The sequence below is a fragment of the Orcinus orca genome, chromosome 4 (genome assembly GCF_937001465.1).
Source record: "Orcinus orca chromosome 4, mOrcOrc1.1, whole genome shotgun sequence".
In the NCBI taxonomy this organism is placed as follows: Eukaryota; Metazoa; Chordata; class Mammalia; order Artiodactyla; family Delphinidae; genus Orcinus; species Orcinus orca.
In genome coordinates this window covers 118479148-118498806 of record NC_064562.1, presented here as the reverse complement: position 1 = coordinate 118498806, position 19659 = coordinate 118479148, and the positions used below count along the sequence as shown (strand labels likewise).

The window sequence follows — 19659 nt, the reverse complement described above, 5'->3', positions numbered from 1 at the left end:
TGTGTTCCTTTGTTCTTCCAGCCATCATTCATTGATTCATTTGTCCATTCAGTTATTCCCTCATTCCTTCATGCACGCATGCATGCGTGCACTCAACCCTTCCCTCCGTGGTCCCATGTTTCCTGAGCACCAGGTTTCCTGGGCACCAGGTCCCGGCTGTGCTGAAGTCCTGGGTTGCAGAGCTGACGCTGCCACCGTCTCCACACTCAGGACTTGCACGGAGCAATGTGATGTCAGAGAGAAGGGCCTAGAAATCTCAGAGTAACAAACTGCTGTATAATCGTATCTTTTCACTCTCATTTCAAATGGATCTTCTTAAAGACAGAAACAGCCCCCCACCCCACGGTATGACAAACCCCAGAAACCCCAGGCGTGGGCCCTGGGAGGAGGCTCTGTGGGTGGGGAAGGGCACTGGACCAGGGAACCAGGGACGTGAAGACCTCTCCTCTGTTCTGGCCGCTGGCTTCTCACTCGGGTATAGCCGCCGCCACCATGCCGGCCCCCAAGGAGGGCACGTGTCTGGGCTCTGGCCTGAGCCTGGACCCAGCTACAGTCCTGCCATCCCCTCGGCAGAGCTGAGACAAGCAATGCTAGTGAAGAGAGAAGGACCCAGAGACACAGTCAGGCCGTGGCTGCCCCTTACTGGTCTGTCTGAGTCTTAACAACCCAGCAAGGCGGTGCTATGATTCCCATTGCACAGATGAGGAAGCCAGAGGGTTAGCAAGGTCGCTCAGACACAGCGGCAGAGTCAGCATCTAAACCCAGGTCCTGCTGCCTCAGCGCCCAAATGCTTACCGACCCTGGGGGACGCCACTGACAAGCAGCCCTGCCTATCCCCGCCCCCCTCCACCGACAGGGAAACTCTGAGGCAGAGTCCTGCTCTCTCCCTGCGAACTGCAAGCCCTGGTCCTTCCAGCCTGTGCTGGCGCCAATGCTTACCAACCCTGGGGGACGCCACTGACAAGCAGCCCTGCCTATCCCCGCCCCCCTCCGCCAACAGGGAAACTCGGAGGCAGAGTCCTGCTCTCCCCCTGTGAACTGCAAGCCCTGGTCCTTCCAGCCTGTGCTGGCGCCAATGCTTACCAACCCTGGGGGACGCCACTGACAAGCAGCCCTGCCTATCCCCGCCCCCCTCCACCAACAGGGAAGCTGAGGCAGAGTCCTGCTCTCTCTCTGCGAACTGCAAGCCCTGGTCCTTCCAGCCTGTGCTGGCGCCAGCTCACTTGCTATCCCTCAAGCAGGGTGACACCTTGCTTCCTGCCCTCCAGCCAGTCTCCTTGTCTTTTTCCCAGTCAAGACCACGAGCGTTGGCTACCTTGGCCACCTCGCTGGTCCCACCTGCTCAGCCCCCCATGCAGGGTCCTCCCCTGACTTGCCACCTGACCCAGCGAGGGGGCCCATCCCTGTGTGGCAGCCTGCCTTACGTCCAGGACACGCCTGTCCCCTCTGGGGACATCGCACGCTGGTCTGCATCGCAGGTTGGGCCCTTGCCCTGCGCCATCTGTGTGAAGCCCTCTCCACGGCCCCTCCCACCGTCTTTCCATCGTCCCAGTGAGGGCGGTGCTGCTCGAGCCACTGGCTTACAGACCAGGAAGCTAGGGATGCAGAGCCCAAGGGAGCTGGCTAAGGTCACTGGGCTGACAGGTGGGAGGCAAGGAGAGACCTCCCGTCTGGCAAATGCCAAGGCCTCTGGCTTCCCAAGCGCAGTAGCGGGGGGCCGAGCCCCCTCCTGCCACCCTGATCAACCCGCGTGGCTCCCCGGGACGGCTGTGCCCGCGGACGTGGGAGCGAGTCAGGAGCAGGTCACCTGGAGGAACTCCTCGGGGTCGGCGGTCTGCGGCGCCGTGGCCAGGAAGCTCCTCTGTTCCTTCTGCTGGGCCAGCGTGAGCCTTGCCATCCCCTCCGCCTGGTGAACCAGTGACGCTTTGACCAGGTCTCTGCCTCGCTGGACAAACTCTGAAATTGAAATAAAACAAGGTTGCTCCCCTGGCGAAACCTCCACTGACTGCTTCTGCCAGCACGTGGAGGGTCAGAAACTCTGGGGCAAGTCCCCTTTTTATTCTGGTTTTATCATTCAGGGCCCTCTCCCTGGGGTCCAGGACTCAGAGCGACATAAGAGGTTTCATGTAATTGCTGTGCTGTGCAGGGCAGCCGGCCAACCTGACCAAGAAGTAAACAAAGGGGTATTTTCCCGGAGAAAAGAGTGTGAGGGAGAGGTAGGTGGCAGAGGGAGGGACAGGTGACACAAGGTACAGAGAGCCTGAGTCTTCAGGAAGATAGTGACATGTCAGACTGGAGTCGAGATTCAAAAACTGCCAGGGTGAGTTATTAGATCAGCAGAAGAGAAGCAGGGTGAACCCAAGGGCAAGGCCCCCTGTGGCAGGGGAAGGTGAACTTGGGGAGGGGGGCGGGGCCTAAAACCACCCTTCAGCCCACCTGCGTCTTTCGGCCCCAGCAGTGCGCCAAGTACAGGGCCAGGAACTGGGGTCTACCAGTGAGCAGGACCCAGCCCAGCTCTCAAGATGTTCATGGAATGCAGGAGAAGAAATTATGCTGCATGAGGGCCGGGGCGGTGGCAGGGCGGGGGGGTGGGCGGAAGAGGGGGCACACGCAGTGTGGGACCCCAGAGAAGGCTCCTGGGAGTAGCGCCAAGGAAGAGGTTGGTCAGATTCTGTCCACTTGGGTTTTGGGGGAGATGCTGAGCAAGAAGCTGCTGAAGCAAGTGAGGGCCTGGCGACGAGAGGTCTGCAGTCCTTGGAAGCGTTGGTTTCAGCACCTCACACCATCCCCCCCGCCACACACACACACACACACACACACACACACACACACACGCGTCATACCTCCTTCTGCACTTGCCCTAAGGCAGGCACACTTCCTTAGGTTTCACCTGAGAATCTGTTTAGCCTCTGGCACCAAAGAAAAGAGTGTGGCCAGGTGGCCAGGAGAGACCGGAGTCCCCCCTCTGCCTAGGGTCCTCCCTCCACCCCTGACTGTCTCCTTGTCTCCCCCATCTTGTCCAAGTTCAACAGAGCCCCACCTAGGGGGCTGCTTCACCATCCCATCCCAGCCACTCGCTTCCCACTGATAAAGCCCAGACCACTGTGTGTGGTGACCCCCAAGGCCAGATGCATTCAGATTCTACATGGTCCAAAGTTCCAGCCAACAGAAAGTTTTCCACGTGGTCACCTCCTGCAGGTGAAACACCTGGGTTTCCTCTTGCAGGTCCCACCAGCGGTGTGACCTGGACTAATTCCCAGGTGCCCTTGATGTCTTGAGCCCTGATCTGCCCATCTCCCAGGGTCGGCCCGGGAGCAGCAGCACGTGTGGGAAACAGCCACGCTGGGTTCCCTCTCCTGCCCCACGTGACTGACCCCTGTCCACGCTCACCCACCTGCCGCTGAGCCGGGCCCCGGGCCACATGCAGGGCTTCCGGGCGTTCCCGCCTCCTTCGCCCTCTGCATGTTCCGGGTGCTCCTCTGGCAGCCTGAATCACCGATGGCGATGTGCAACAGGCAATCCCGGGCCCGAGCAGGTGACCTGGGATGGCAGCCTGTGCTAGCCTCACGGGAGCTGCTCCCGACGCCTGCAGGTGCCGCCACCAGCCCTGGCCCACACAGCCTGCAGCACACACGGGGCGCCGGGCGCCCGGGCCTGGCCCACTCGCTCACCCCTGCCGAAGCGCTCCGCCTCCTCCCAGAAGGCCTTGTGCTGCTGGGTCAGCAACTCCTCCCTCTGCCGCCCCGACAGCTTCCCCTCGACGGTCAGCAGCTCCAGGCTGTGGGAGATGGCGGCCAGGCGGCATCTGGTCTCCTCCCGGATCTGCAGCTTCAGGAACTCAATGGTTTTGGCCACGTGTGCCCGCCCCATTGTCCTCTCCAGGGTGTCCTAAGAAGAGAAACACAGGCGACAAGGGGCTGGAACGCCCTGGGTCAGTCCTTGGCCTTGAGGGTCTGTAAACAGTCACGGGTTTGGTCCTGGGGCCCCACCTCCCTAGGAGCAGAGCACAGGCCAAACCGCTCTCACGAGCTTCGTGTGTGTGTGCCTCAGATGGGGACAAAATGGTCCCGCACGGGGACGTGGTGAGGCTGACGCCTCATAACACAAGGAAAGCGCTGGGTACTCGGTGAGTGGCCCACACTTCTGGGGAGAAATTTAATAAATGCACACGACCAAAGAGGGAAGTCCCCCTTTCCCATTGTCATCCCTCCCCAGTCGACGGGGCCTCGGGCCTCCACAGCCCTGGAGGAGAGACATTAGAGAAACAATAAAGGTCGCGGGACTTTTGGCTTTCTAACCTCCGGGAACCTGAGTGCTGGGGATTAAAGAGATTTGCCAGGTAAGCCTGACCTGGAGGGGGGCCCCAGCCGTCAGACTTTAGAACAGGCCTGCTTGCCCTACCACGCTGTCCTTCACTTAGGACACGGCTCTCGGACAGGACGCCTCCCCCATGGAGGACATGTCCACCAGAGGCGGGGGCGGACCCTGCAGGTCTGCGTCTCCTGTCCTCGCGTCTCAGAGAGCAGCCGCTCCAGGAACCTTGTAGAAGGAGAGCACGTGCACCACGTTAAAGCTTCACGCCCTGCGCCTCCGAAGGACACCTTTCCCACCTAGGGGTGGGCCCCCAGGACCCCCGGCACGGCAGCCTGAGTTCGCCTCCGCCCTTCTTCCCCACCACGCTGGCACCCTTGCCTCCTTCACACCCCTCCGCTCCGTCTCCTTCCAGCTGGCCCAGAGCCACGGCCAGCTCAGGCCCAGGTCACTTCCGCCCTGGGCTACTGCCCAGGGCCGTCCCTGCTCTGCCAGCCTCCCACCTGCCCGCTCCGCTCCACCCCGCCCCGCCCCGCACGGCAGGCAGGGGGCCTTTCTGAGGTGCAAACGTGGCTCTGCCATCCTGGGGCCCAAACCCTGCAGTCACTGCCTTCAAACCAAGTCTAAACTCCTGGGCACGGTGCACGAGGCCCTTCAGGACCAAGCCTGGCTGAGTCTCCAGCCTCGTCCCACACACCTCCTTGCTCCTGGCTGCCCAGCACACCCAGCCTTTGCACACACAGGCCTCCACCTGCAACACCCTCCCGGCCTCCTCTCACTCCCCTGCCTGGCCAGGTCCTGCTCGTCCTTACGCGCTGTGTGGCACCTTCCCTGACCCCCTCCACCTCCACGGCCCCCTCCTCCCGTCTCTGCTGCTCCTGTGCCTCTGTCTAAGCATAGGGACAGTCCCAGGCTGGACTGAGAGCCCTTGAGACAGCGGCCATACCTGCAACACCCGGTAACCAGCCCTGGGGCTCACTGTTTGCTGAACTGCAACGGTCTGTGTTTGAGCAACCTGTGAACAGGGCAAGGACAATGATCCCCCAGTTATGGACAAGAGCACTGAGGTTTATTCTGGAACGCCACCCAAATAGCCCAGGGACAGCAGCTCTGAACCTTCCTCTCCGCCAACTATATGAGCCCGACGGCCGTCAGCGGGCCCATGACCGCTAGAGGGCGCAAGAGGATAAGCGCTCGGTGCAGGTGTGGACGGCAAGGGATCCAGCGAGGCTCAGGGCGTGGGGGACAGCGCCCAGTGCCCAGAGCAGCCACCTCTAAGGCATCACGGTCACGCCACCCGGCTGGAGAGTGACAGCTCAGCCTCTGGATTTATATTCAAGGAAAGACGGGAGTAGAGTCGAGAGGCGAACATGAGCAGAGGGGCATCAGATGGAAGGTGGGAGGAGTAAAGGGACTTGCGTGGGAGGCGAGGGGGCCACTGCTGGCTCTGAGAGCTGTAGCCAGTCCTCAGACGTGCCCGGGCTCAAACTTGGCTCCAGACCTGCATGACCTTGGGCACAGAGTCCTCACCTACGCCTGACTTACAGAGTGGATGTGAGCATTAAATAAGTTAAAATAGGTAATGCAATTAAAATAGCAACCAGAAGACAGTAGGTGCTCATGAATGCAAGCTGTCGTCATAAGTATGTACAGCAGGTCCCCACATCCCTCCTACCATCCTCTTTCTCTCGAGCATCCCTAGAAGCTGATTCTGATGACCTCTGGGGCCCTTCCCAGGGTTCTTCCAGTTCTGATATTCAGCAACTCCATGCGACACATTCCGACCGCCCAGGCCAGAGTTCTCAGATGTCTGCAGCCTGAGAATTTGAATTCTTCTGGAGTTTATCAACAACATACTCTGACAGAGCCAACCCGTCCCTCTCTGTACAAACACAGACTGTAGCTCTTTCCACACATCATTACGATGACTTGTTTACGTCTATTTTGTTTGCTGACACTTGGCCTGCCATTGTCTAATCCGTATCACATACTGAGCACTTCCCCTGGGCCAGGCTCTGTTCTAAAGGTCCTACATGTTGTCCACTTTCTAACACTCTCAGAGCTGATGCTATTCAGATTCCCATTTTACAGATGATGAAACTGAGTCACAGAGGTTAAGTAACCTGTTCAACGTCATACAGCTAATAAAAGGCAACTGTGGGATGAGCTCAGGTTTCTAGCTCCAGTCTGCAACACTGTTCCTGTAACAGGATGTGGCACACGGCAGGTGCTCATGAAATGCTGACAGAAGGAAAAGGCCTACAGATAACCTGGAGAAAATTATTTCCCTTCTTCCTATGTGGAAGTGACCGGCTAACACTCGGGCCAGAGTCAGCTAAGGATATGTTTTTCTTCTGCATCAATATCCTGCTGATGGAATAATAATTAAATACAAAGAAAAAAAGAATAAAAGGAAAAAGATCTTTCTCTTTGATATGCATTCATATCGGAAGCCTTATCAAATCAAAATCCAATTCAAAGGGCTTGGACGGCAAACCAGGAAGCCTGGGGCACAGGCTGAGCGATATCATTAGGCAACATGGGAGTCCTAGGTGAGTCGCTTAGCTGGCTCCTCTGCTTTTCGGGAATGAAATATTTGTGTGTCTTTCAGCAGTGCGGAGGAGGGAAAGGAAACTATACGTGTACGTGACAAGGAAAAGCAAAGAAAGTTCTCAAACAGCTGTGTGCACCTGGGAATTTGTTAAAAATGCAGATCCTGATTCGGGAGGGGGGACGAGATTCTGCATTTCTAACCAGCTCTCAGGTGACGCTGATGCTACTGGTCTGCGGACCACACTTTGAGAAGCAGAGCAGTTTGTGCAGAAGCAGCAGGGACCGCTCCACTCAGCAGCGCCTTCTCCTCACGTCTGAGGAGCTGAGTCTCTGAGCTGAGGGCAGGGCGACTGCTGCAGGTTTCTGAGTCAGGAGTGCCCTGGGCAGGTGCACAGGTCTGAAATGTAATTCATGAGTTCTCAAGGTCAGAGGAAGGGGAAATGGGTGGGTAGGTGCCCTGGCCTTTGCACACAGCAGGGCTAGACCGAAACCTCCACAACAAAACCCGACAGTGACCAAGCATTTCCCCGGGCCCTGCCTGCAGCAACTCCTGGGACCACCTTTTTTAAGTACAGTCATTGAAGCTCAGAGGGGTTAAGTAACCTCTTCGAGATCACACAGCTTCAAGTGGCTAAGCTTAGATTCAAAGTCGGATTTGGATTTGTGGATTCCTCTTATGTGCCAGCGGTTTGCATTCCTAGCTATACATCAGAATTGTTTGGGGAGTTTTAAAAACAGCAATGCCAGGTCCTCCACTTCAGACCAATCAGATTGGATCTCTGTGCAAGAGGCCTGTGACATGGGCATTATTTTAAGCCCCCTAGGTGGTACATGGGGCCGTCCAGGAGAGCTAACCAAAGCTCCGTCCACACCAGTGAGCATCAACTATGACTACTCACTGTGGTCACCTGGAACCTTAAAAAATCCGGACTAAGAATCTTTGGGGTGGGGACCCATCTTGGACCCAAGCATCAGTACTATTTAAACCTCCTCAGATAACTTCAACGTGCAGTCAGGATTGAGAACCACCAGTGTCCTATGCTGTAGTGACGTGGGGCGGGCCAGTCTCTCCACTAAAGGAATGGTTAGATGGATGGACGGACAGATAAATGACTGATGGATAGATGGAGGGATGGATGGACACACTGCTTTTCTCTGGCCTCTATATCCCTTTCTACAATCTGCAGTTTTGAACTTAATGACCCCTACGGTGCTCCAAGCTTCCGGATTCCACGTCTCTAGTTTGATTATCACGTTCCCTCCCTGCCCCCTCCAGCGTTACCAGAGCCTGCAAATCCTGAGAATCACGCAATAGCCCTTCAGCTGCAATCATTCTTTCTGTCAGAGTCATCATGAGCTGTCGGGCTTTGGAGCTGGAACACTTAAATTGGTCCACCAGAAAGTGCTGGATGTTTTCCATCTGTTTCCAGAAAGCTTCCATCTGTGAAATGAGAATGAGATGCAAGAGGTGGGGGGAGAAAACTTATTTAAGAAAGCTTTAAAGCTGTCCGGCTCAGGCTTGGGCATTACTATTCACCCCTTATCACAAACTGAGATTAGAAACAATTCTACAAGTTGGAGAAAGTTATCTTGGCAACGATCACATTCTCCATTCTCTTTGTAGGTGCCAGTCAGTTTGGAGGTGGCTTTTCAGCAAACACCAACGGGCTGCTGATAAGAAAGGCAAGCACCATGAATCTCTCAAACAGCTGAAAGACTGCCCGGCAGTGGGGTGGGGAGGGGGGCGGGTGCATGAAATTCCACAATGCGCTCCTGGAAGCTTCCAGATCTTTAAAGGGGATTAAACGCATCCTGGAAATAAAAGCACGAATGGCCATTTAATTATTGATTATTGTCCTAAAAGTATAAAAGAACAATATGACAGAGATGACGACGACCATAAAAACATTTTGCCTTCAAATCTTTTTCCTTTCTCCACCATCTTATCAGGAGCAGAGTAGGGAATCGCCAAGTGGTTTAGAATGTTGGGGGCTACATTTTTGTCACTGCAGCCTTCCAGACTCTAAGAACAACGATGCCCATAGTCATAGCAACTTTCCTTTACGGCACGCAGGTTACAAGCCAGGCTCCGTCCTTCACGCATTTTATTTCTAGATAAAATATGTATCGGAGGTACAGGGAACAGGCTCAGGAAGTTAGGTCACTCGTCAAGGGTCACAGAGGCAACAAGAAGCAGAGGCATATTTGATGCAGGTCCCTTCAAGTCCCACAGCTGTGATTTTCTCCATCTTGGTTCCACCTCTCAGATGCTGAGATGGACGTTGCTTGCTGGGCAGGGTCAGCAGAAAACCCACACCTGCGCGAACCAGCACCTCTTCGTAAGTTTGCTGTCCTGTCTCAAGGGCCTCGTGGCAGCTCAGCAAACCCTTTATCTTCCCTGGCCACCTCCTCCCTCACATTCACACCCTGCTCTCACCCCCTCTCGCCCCATCAGACGACTTCCTTTCCAACTATCAGAGAATGTGGACTATCATCCGTGAATTCCTGCACACCCGGAACCAGAGCTCTACATCCAAGCAGCTTCGCCTCTTCTCTTCCCATCGCAGAGAACGAGGATGCCCACTCCGCTCTTCTGAAAAACTCGTGATGCCCCTGGCATCCATGACCTGACTTTCTCCTGCTTCTTAAAGGTCCATACTCTGCTTCTTGTCTTGATTCTCCTTGATTCCGGCTCCTTCAGTGCTGCCAAGATCCAAGATCTGGCATGAGGCTCCTTTCTTTACCCCTTCCACACACACCCCTAGACCAGAAGCATCTCAGTTAGCGAAGGACACCAATACTTCAGAGAATCTTATGAGAATGATCAATCCTCTGCCTGAAATGTGCAGACACGGACAAGATATTCCACGGCTTTGGGGAGTCCCTGCACCACCAGAATCCGGGCTGAGTGCCCTCCCTTAGCCATCTCATCCCGAGAATATCCTCGTTCTCCGTGAGATCCTACCTGAGCTTAGTGGGGACTCTCCACCCCCAGGCATCTCCAACTCAGGATGTCAAGCCACACTCACCATCTTCCCTCCCAACTTGTTCTCCTTCTGGGATCCTTATTTCTGTAGACCTGATCCTCTATACCCTCCTCTTCCCACCACCTCCTTAGACACCACCCTATCAGCTCTCCCACTTTTTCTTACCTCTCCATCCCCACTGCAATTGCCTTCCTGAAATTCCTACTGGATTAGCCCCAAAGTCCCTAACAACCCTCCACACAGCAGCCTGGGCAGTCCTTCTAAAACACGGCCAAGCCACCCTCTGCTGCTTCAGTGACTCCCATCTCCTTGGCATGAGACGAAAACCCTCAGGGAAGACCTCTGGCTTTATCCTGCTCAGCCTGCTTCCTAGCCCTGGCTCCCTTCTCTGCCCACCCACTGGACAGCATCCATCCACACTTCTCTCCAAAAGCTTCTCGATGACCCTTTCTTCTACAAAGACCTTCACAACCCTGGGGTAAAATGAATCGTTCTCCCCACTGTACCTCAGTCTTCCCATACCTCTATCTATCATGGCACTTGTAACCCACAAAGTCCTCATCCGTTCACCCGTCAGTCCCCCCCCCCCCCCCCACCAGACAGGCCTGGGCATCTCCCTGGCGGGGCCAGGTCTAAGTTCATTTTGAATTCCCAGAGTCCAACACAACACCTGCGTGCCAAGAAAATATTTGTTTAATTTGTAATATATGAACAGCAGGTAGTAGAACCTCAAAGCAAAAAAGAGTTTGAGGGAAGCCATCCTCTCTAGAATTTAAAACATGCTTTTAGGAGTGATGCCTGGAGTTTGAGAAGTTAGCAGCTGGCATCTGCTCTAAGCCACAGGGCGGTAAGGACACACAGGGTTAGAGTGATCTTTGCTTTGAATGATAAAAAGATCGATGTAAAATTTAAACAAGGAGAATTCATTAAGAGGAAAAAAAGACTCCCTCAGTAAATCTTGGCCCCTTAATTATACCTTCTCTATCACTAACTTCAGAAACTGGATCCCTGGCTCCAGAGCAGAACGCAACAGGGAATTCCAGTATTAAACATGCTTCTAGGTACCATCTCTTTAATCTCGCCAAACGAACTGTCCCAGAAACCACGCTTTTTATATGGGAAAGAAAATCCACCACATACATTAGCTATTAGATGCTCAGAATATTCTCTCTCTTTCTTTTCTACATCTGCCAGGGTGATGTATTCAGAGTCACCAGCACCCAACATCTCCGTGTTTGACAGTCTGACCTGAAGTCTCTTTTCTAATTCCTCCAAATCCTGGAGAAAAAAAGAAAAAGGTAAATACAGAAAAAACCTAATGTATCTTAAATTCTAGAGAAGAAATGCTTTTATTTTCACCCCATTATCATAAAATATTTCTTAACCATAATTAAATGCTTTCGGTGTTGTCCTACTGAAGGATTGATGATAAAAATCATCAAAGGGCCTCGGGAATAATGGATTACGTATTTTCTTCTATAGTTTTTCCCTCATCCCCCCAAAATAGGCCATATTTTAAAAACAATGAAATAGTATCTTCCTATCTTTGTGAAGTCCGGGAACATGTCATGACATCTGGGGTGTGGGATGGAATGTCTCCTCCCCACTCCTCTGGTTTCCATGGGGAAGGATTACTTAGTACACCCCAGGGAGGAAGTGATATGTATTTGACTGGCGGTTCCAAAGCAGGAAGTGAGCACAGCCCCTAGCTTGCCCAACCTCTTCTTCTTTGGGATGGACCATTCAGGGGAGGCCACTGCTCTGGTGCGGCCTCAGCCCAGAGTGAGCTGGGCAGCAAAGGTCCATCTTCTGTGTGGGGAGGCCTGAGGTGGCCCAGCTTTGCCAGTAAGCAATTTAGCTAATCCTGGGATTCAGTGTTAGGAAGCAAGCCATGATCGCTGTGCACCTAAGCTATGTCTTCCAAGCTGGCCCCTTTCAGTGATGAAGCTGACATTTCTCTGTCTCCCCAACGCTTTCTCTTAATTAACTCAGAACTTAGAAGGAAAAGGGGAACCCTATGTATGGAGTCCTTCAGACCCCAACCTGGAGTGTGGAGGGTTTGTTTTCTGTTCTGTTCTGTTCTCTGGGCTGTTCTGTTTTCTCTAGACCTATGTTCCCTGACATGTAATCAACACTGGTGTGGGTCCAAATCCATTATTGATTATCCAAGCAGAAGCCATATGTGACTTCTAATTCTCACAGCGTCTCTACAAGAGAGAAATGAGGGTTCTTTTCCAGATGAGGAATCTTATCTATGGGACGTTGAGATATTTCGTCCAAAGTCTCCCAGTAGGAAGTGGCGTGCTAGGCTAGGCCCCTTAGGCTCACTGACTCCAGAGCCCCGCTCTTCTAACTGCACGCACTATGCTGCTTCTCTCCAAAGCAGCTGCTATTTCTGGGCACTTCTCATCTTCATCTAGAAGTTCTGAGGCTGTTGTCAATATTATAGGAAAGTATGCATTTAAAGCCCTTGGCCAGACTACATCCACTGAACAGTAGCCACTGACATCATTAAGATGCTCTGGAAGCGGTAGAGGTGGGACTTGATCCCAGGCCTGCAGATACCAAAGCTCTTATTCTTTCCATATGACATTCATTACTAGTACAATTACAAGTATCACCACCATTATCATTCTTTTTGTCATTGGAGAGTCATTTAAACTCATTGAGCCTCAACTTCCTCAGCTATAAACAAAAAGAATGATGGTCACTCACAGGGCTGTTGTGAAGATTAAATAATGTGTATGAAGCACTCTGTACATCGCCTGATGAGGAGGATCACAGTAGTGGTGGTACTGAGGATGATGACAATGATGTTAACAAAAATGAAGACGTACTGCCTTCTCCCTGGGATGGAGTGATGAATCCTCCCCCTTGGAATCCAGAAGAGTGAGGAAGAAACACTCCCTCCTCCCAATCCCCCAAATCTCATGGTTGCAGTGATAAGGATGGTAATGATGACTATGATGAAGATAATGGTGGTGATGGAAGGAATGAGGATTATGACAACGATATGACAATGAAGATGAAAGTCGTGATGGCAGAAGTGAGGATGATGAGGATGATGGTGGAGGTGGTGATGGTCACGGTAAGGAAGATGAGAATAACGATGCAGATGAGGATGATGGTGGCAATGGGAGAAGTAAGAATGATGGCAACAATGATGGTGGCGATGATGAAATGTTGGTAGTGGTGGTGGTAATGAGGAGGATGGTGATGGTGGTGGTAATGAGGATGATGAGAATGATGATGAAGATAATGATAACAGTGGTGATGGTCATAATAAGAATGATTACGACAATGATGAAAATAATAAAGATGGTGGTGGCGATGGCGATGATGATGATAATGATAGTGGTGGTGGTGACTGTGTTGGTAATAAAACAATAATAATGACAATGATATTGATGATGATGATGAAGATGATTGTGGTGGTGTTGGTGGGAATGGGAATGATGGCAGCGATCATATAATCAGGGTCTGGTTGTTACTTTGCTAGGTGCTTCATACAAATTTTCTTCTTTCTGTAATCCCACAGGATGGGAATTAGAATCCCATTGCACAAAGGAACAACCTAGGATTCTGAGTGTTTGTGAAAGACAGGACCAGGATATCAATCTCCACCACTCTGACTCCAGGGTAGCCCTGACTCATTTTGCTGCACATAAAACAATATAAAGCTTGTATAAAAGACTGAAATGAGAAGAATGCAAAGTAGTAGGAAGAGTTATAACCAATAAGCAAATTATATATTTTAAAATACCCCACATTTGTACAGAAAATAGAATCAATAGTGGTTCTCTTTGAGTAGTGGGTATGACCAACATTCTTTTTTTTTCTACTTCTAATATTTTTCCACATTTTAATAATATGCACTGTTAGTTTTATGTTTATAGCTATACTTTTATACACCATATTTGTTGAAAAGTATATATTGTAATAAGCTATTTTTATACATAAAAATACTTTACTATAATGTGTTTTATATATCATAATAAACTATTTTTAAGTTATTTTGAAATATAGGTTGAAGACTTACATTTTCTGGTTTTGAGAGAATCTTCTGGTATAATTCATCATCAGTCTTCTTTTTAGGAAGAAGGTCAAGGAGGCACATTTTAAAAATCTGAATAAACATCTATTGCCAAAAAGGGAAACATAACAAAGAGAAAGGTTTCAACAATGGTATTTCTCTTCCCTCCTTTTTCTCCTACCTCCTTTCTCTCTCCCCCAACTGCCCACACACTTTTTGCTCTAGGAAAAGACCTCAGATTAAAAGTCATGACAATGGCCTGTAATGGACTGCATTTTCATGAAGCCGCTAAAGAAAAATGCTTCATTTCTTCTGCACATATCTATGAGGAGCCCACTCTGTGGGAAGCCCCCACGTTCCCCATTTCCATGAGTCAAGAAAACAGACGAGGCGAAGGGGGGTTGCTTCTTTGTGGAAAGAATCAGAGAGATGGTTGTACAGAAATGGGATGTGTAAAGTCAACTACTCCACCCCCCTGTCTCAATGGATGGACATGTCCTCTAAACCCAAGAAGGGTCCTCCATAGGCAGGGACACCCTGGCAAGTCCAAGGGTGCTGTGTCCACAATTGGTTTAATCATTCACCTATTGCTGGACATCTGAGTATTTCCAGTTTGGGGCTATTACAAATAAAGCTGCTATGGACATTCACATACAGGTTTTTGACTGAACATATGTGTTTCTGAGATGAATGTCCAAGACTGCAACTGCTGGGTCTCCTGGTAATTGTATATTTCGTTTTATGAGAAATCACCTGTCTTCCAGAGTGGCATTTTATATTCCCACCAGCAATGTATGAGTGATCCAGTTTCATCACAACCCCACAAGCATTTGGTGGCATTGTTATTTTTATTTTTGTCATTTTGATAGGTGTGTAGTCATATCTCATGTGGTTTTAATTTGCATTTCCCTAATGGCTTAATGATGTTGAACATCTTTTCATGTGCTTTTGTGTGTGTTTCCTTGCCAGCCGTATATTCTTTTCGGTGAAATAATCTGTTCATGTCTTTTGCCCATTTTCTAATCGGATTGTTTACTTATTTCTTTTTCTTTTTCTATTATTATTATTTTTTAACATCTTTATTGGAGTATAATTGCTTTACAATGGTGTGTTAGTTTCCGCTTTATAACAAAGTGAATCAGCTACACATATACATATTTCCCCATATCTCCTCCCTCTTCAGTCTCCCTCCCACCCTCCCTATCCCACCCCTCTAGGTGGTCACAAAGCACCCAGCTGATCTCCCTGTGCTACGCGGCTGCTTCCCGCTAGCTATCTATTTTACATTTGGTAGTATATATAAGTCCGTAGCACTCTCTCATTTCATCCCAGTTTACCCTTCCCCCTCCCCGTGTCCTCAAGTCCATTCTCTACGTCTGCATCTTTATTCCTGTCCTGCCCCTAGGTTCTTCAGAACCGTTTTTTTTTCTTTTAGATTCCATATATATGTGTTAGCACATGGTATTTGTTTTTCTCTTTCTGACTTAACTTCACTCTGTATGACAGACTCTAGGATTGAGGTTTGAGTTCCTCATATATTCTAGGTACTAGTCCTTTCTTAGAATGTGGCTTGCAAAATATTGCCTCAGTCTTTTCATCTTCTTAACACGATTTTTTGCAGAGCAGAAGTTTTTTATTTTGATGAGTTTCAATTTGTTTTCCGTTTTATGGGTCACACTTTTGGTGTTAATCTAAGAACTCTTTCCTTAGATCCCAAAGATTTTCCCCCCTTTTTTTTTTTTTCTAAAAGACTCAGTTTTATATTCTACATTTAAGTACATGATCCATTTTGAGTTAATTTTTGTATGAGGTATGAGGTTTAGCTTGAGGTTCATTTTGTTTTGCTTATGGATGTCCAACTGCATGATTTAATGAAAAGCTTATCATTCCTCCACTGAACTCCATTTGCACCTCTGTCAAAGGTCAGTTAGACATATTTGTGTAGTAAGGCGCTTTTTTTTTTTTGAAGAATAATTGACATAACCAGCTTTGTTCTTTCTCAAGACTGCTTTGGCTATTTGGGGTCTTGTGGGTTCATACAAATTTTAGGATTGTTTGTTCTATTTGAAACATGCCATTCAGATTTTGATAAGGATTGTATTGAATCTGTAGATTACTTTGGGTAAGACAGACATTTTAACAATACTAATTCTTTCAACCCATGAGCATGGAATATCTTTCCATTTATTTGTGGCTTCTTTGATTTCTTTCATCAATGTCAAGTTTTCAGTGTACAAGTTTTTCACCTCCTCAGCTAAATTTATTCCTAGGTCTTTTATTCTTTTTGATTGAATTGTAAATGGGATTGTTTTCCCAATTTCTCTTTCTGATAGTTTGTTTTTAGTGTATAGAAACACAACAGATTTTTGTACATTGTACCCTGTAACTTGACTGAATTTATCAGTTCTAACAGGTTTTGTCCAGTCTTTTCTACGTATAAAATCATGTCTTCTGAAAATACTGACAGCTTTACTTCTTCCTTTCCATTTTGGATGCCTTTTATTTCTTTTCTTTGCCTAACTGCTCTGGATAGTAATTCCAATATTATGTTGAATAAAGGTGGCGAGAGTGGGCATCCTTGTATTGTTCTTGATCTTAGAGGAAAAGCTTTCAGCTTTTCACTGTTGAGTATGATGTTAGTTGCAGGTTTGTCATATATGGACTTTTATTATGTTGAGGTACATTCTCTCTATACCTACTTTGTTGAGTTTTTATCACAAATGCATGTTGAATTTTGTTAAATGCTTTTTCTGTTTTGAGATGGTATGATTTCTATCCTTCATTTTGTTAATGTGGTATATCATGTTGACTGATTTGTGCATGTTGACCATTCTTGCATTCCTGGAATAAATCCCACTTAATTATGGTATATGATCATTTTAATCTGTTGCTGAATTTGGTTTGCTAATATTTTGTTGAGGATTTTTGCATCTATGTTTATCTGAGATATTCACCTGTAATTTTCTTCTTTTTTTTCTGGCATCCTTGTCTGGTTTTGGTATCAGGAAAATGCTGGCCTAGTGAAATGAGTTTGGAAGCATTCCCTACTCTTCAATTTTTTGTAAGAGTCTGAGAAGGATAGGTATTAAATCTTCTTTAAGTGTTGGTAGACTTTACCAGTGAAGCCATCTGGTCCTGTACTTTTGTCTGTCGGGAAGTTTTTGCATACTGATTCAATCCTCTTACTAGTAATCAGTTTATTCAGATTTTCTCTTTTCATGATTCCATCTTGGAAGAGTCCCTGTTTCTAGGAATTTATCCATTTCTTCTTGGTTGTCCAATCATTGGCACATAATTGTTCATAGTAGTCTCTTATGATCCTTTGTATTTCTGTGGCATCAGTTGTAACTACTCTTTCATTTCAGATTTTATTTATTTGAGCCCATTCTCTTCTTTTCTTGGTGAAGCTAGTTAAAAGTTTGTCAGTTCTGTTTATCCTTTCAAAGAACCAGCCACTGTTTCATTGACCTTTTCTATGCTTTTTTTAAAGTCTATTTCATTTATTTCTGCTCTGATCTTTATTTTCCTTTCTTCTGCTAACTTTGGGCTTGGTTTTTTCTTCTTTTTCTAGTTCCTTAGGTGTAAAATTGGATTGTTTTTCTGAGTTTTCTTGGTTTTTTTGAGGTATGGCTATGAACTTCCCTCTAGAAACTGCTTTTGCTGCATCCCATAGATTTTGGTAAATTATATTTCCACTTTTATTTGTCTCAAGGCATTTTGTGATTTCTCCTTTGATTTATTCATTGACCCATTGGCTGTTCAGTAGCACATTGTTTAATATTCACATATTTGTGATGTTTCCAGTTTTCTTCCTGTACAGGTATCCCTCATTTTATTGAACTGTGCTTTATTGCACTTTGCAGATATTTCATTTTTTATAAATTGAAGGTTTGTAGCAAGCATGTGTTGAGCAAGTCTATCGGCATCATTTTTCCAACAGCATTTTCTCACTTTGTGTTTCTGTGTAACATTTTGGTAATTCTTGTGATATTTCGAACCCTCCACCAGCAAAAGGATTACAGTTTGCTGTAGGCTCAGATATTGGTCAGCATTTTTAAACAAAAAAGTATTTTTAAATTATGGTATGTACATTGTTCTGATAGACATAATGCCATTGCACACTTAAGAGACTACAGTATAAACATAACTTTCATATGCACTGGGAAACCAAAAATTCATGTGACTCACTTTATTGTGATATTTGCTTTATTGCAGTCATCTGGAACTGAACCCACAATATCTCCAAGGTATGCCTGTAACTGATGTCTAGTTTCATACCATTGTGGTTGGAAAAGATGCTTGATGTGATTTTTTTTTTTTTTTTTTTTTTTCTTCTGCGGTGTGTGGGCCTCTCACTGCTGTGGCCTCTCCCATTACGGAGCACAGGCTCCGGACATGCAGGGTCAGCGGCCATGGCTCACGGGCCCAGCCGCTCCGCGGCATGTGGGATCTTCCTGGACTGGGGCACGAACCCGTGTCCCCCGCATCGGCAGGCGGACTCCCAACCACTGCGTCACCAGGGAAGCCCTTGATGTGATTTTGATCTTAAATTTATTGGGACTTGTTTTGTGACTTAACATATCATCTATTCTGGAGAATGTTCCATGTGCACTTGAGAAGAGTGTGAATTCTGCTGCTTTTGGATGAAATATTCTGTTTATATATATTAAGACTATGTGGTCTAATGCGTACTGTAAGGTTGATGTTTCCTCACTGAATTTCTGTCTGGATGATCAATGCATTGATGTAAATGGGATATTAAAGCCCCCTGCTATAATTGTATTGTTGTCAGTTTCTCCCTTTAGATCTGTTAATATTTGCTTTAGATGTTTAGTTGCCCCTATATTGGACGCATAAATATTTACAAATGTTATATCCTCTTGTTGCACTGACCCCTTTATCATTATATAATCCCCCTCTTTTTCTTTTATTACAATCTTTATTTTAAAGACTACTTTTTTCTCATGTAAGTATAGCTATACCAGCTTTCTTTTGCTTTCCATTTGCATGGAACATCTTTTTCCATGTCTTCACCTTCAGTCCATGTGTGTACTTGTGTACATATATCTTTAATGAGTCTCTTGTAGGCAGTATATACCTGGGTCTTGTTTTTTTAATCCATTCAGTCACTCTATGTCTTTTGATTAAAGAATTTAGTACTTTTACATTTAAAGTAATTATTGATAGGTATGTACTTATTGCCATTTTGTTAATTGTTTTCTGGCTGTTTTGTTGTTACTTTCTGTTCCTTTCTTTTTTACTCTTGCTCTCTTCCGTTGTGGTTTGATGACTTTCTTTAGTGTTTTGCTTAGATTCTTTTCTTACTATCTTTTGTGTATCTAATATAGGTTTTTGTTTTCTGGGTACCATGATGTTCATATAATATTTATATATTTAACAGTATATTTTAAGTTGATAGCAAATTAAGTTTGAGTGCAATCTAAAACTCTACATTTCCCACCCACCCTCTGCTCCTGGCACACACATATTATGCTTCTTGATGTCACATTTTACATCTTTTTATTTTGTGTTTCTGTGATTATTATAGTTATAGTTTTACTACTTTTGTCTTTCAATCTTCATACCAACTTTATAAGTGATTAATTAACTACCTTTACTATATAATTACCTTTACTAGTAAGATTTTTACTTTTGTATGCTTTCTTGTTACTAATTAATGCTCTTTCTTCTCAGGTTAAAGAAGTCCCTTTAACAATTCTTGTAAGGTTGCTTTAGTGGTGATGATCTCCTTTAGCTTTGGCTTGTCTGGAAAAC

General features: G+C 47.4%; 1 protein-coding gene across 5 annotated transcripts in view; it reads right to left on the bottom strand.

Annotated features, from left to right (window-relative positions):
- The window catches only part of EVC (EvC ciliary complex subunit 1), an 83734-nt gene that overhangs the window by 42308 nt on the left and 21767 nt on the right, over positions 1–19659 (bottom strand). For 4 of the 5 annotated variants that reach the window (XM_033427850.2, XM_033427852.2, XM_004269624.3 and 1 more), the window contains exons 6-10: positions 13891–13989; positions 10992–11129; positions 8147–8305; positions 3672–3888; positions 1808–1956 (exon numbers count right to left, since the gene is read on the bottom strand). In XM_033427850.2, the coding sequence (XP_033283741.1) occupies positions 1808–1956; positions 3672–3888; positions 8147–8305; positions 10992–11129; positions 13891–13989 (762 nt within the window). The remainder of the gene's footprint in view (positions 1–1807; positions 1957–3671; positions 3889–8146; positions 8306–10991; positions 11130–13890; positions 13990–19659) is intronic. The other variant, XM_033427851.2, reaches the window with a different exon arrangement.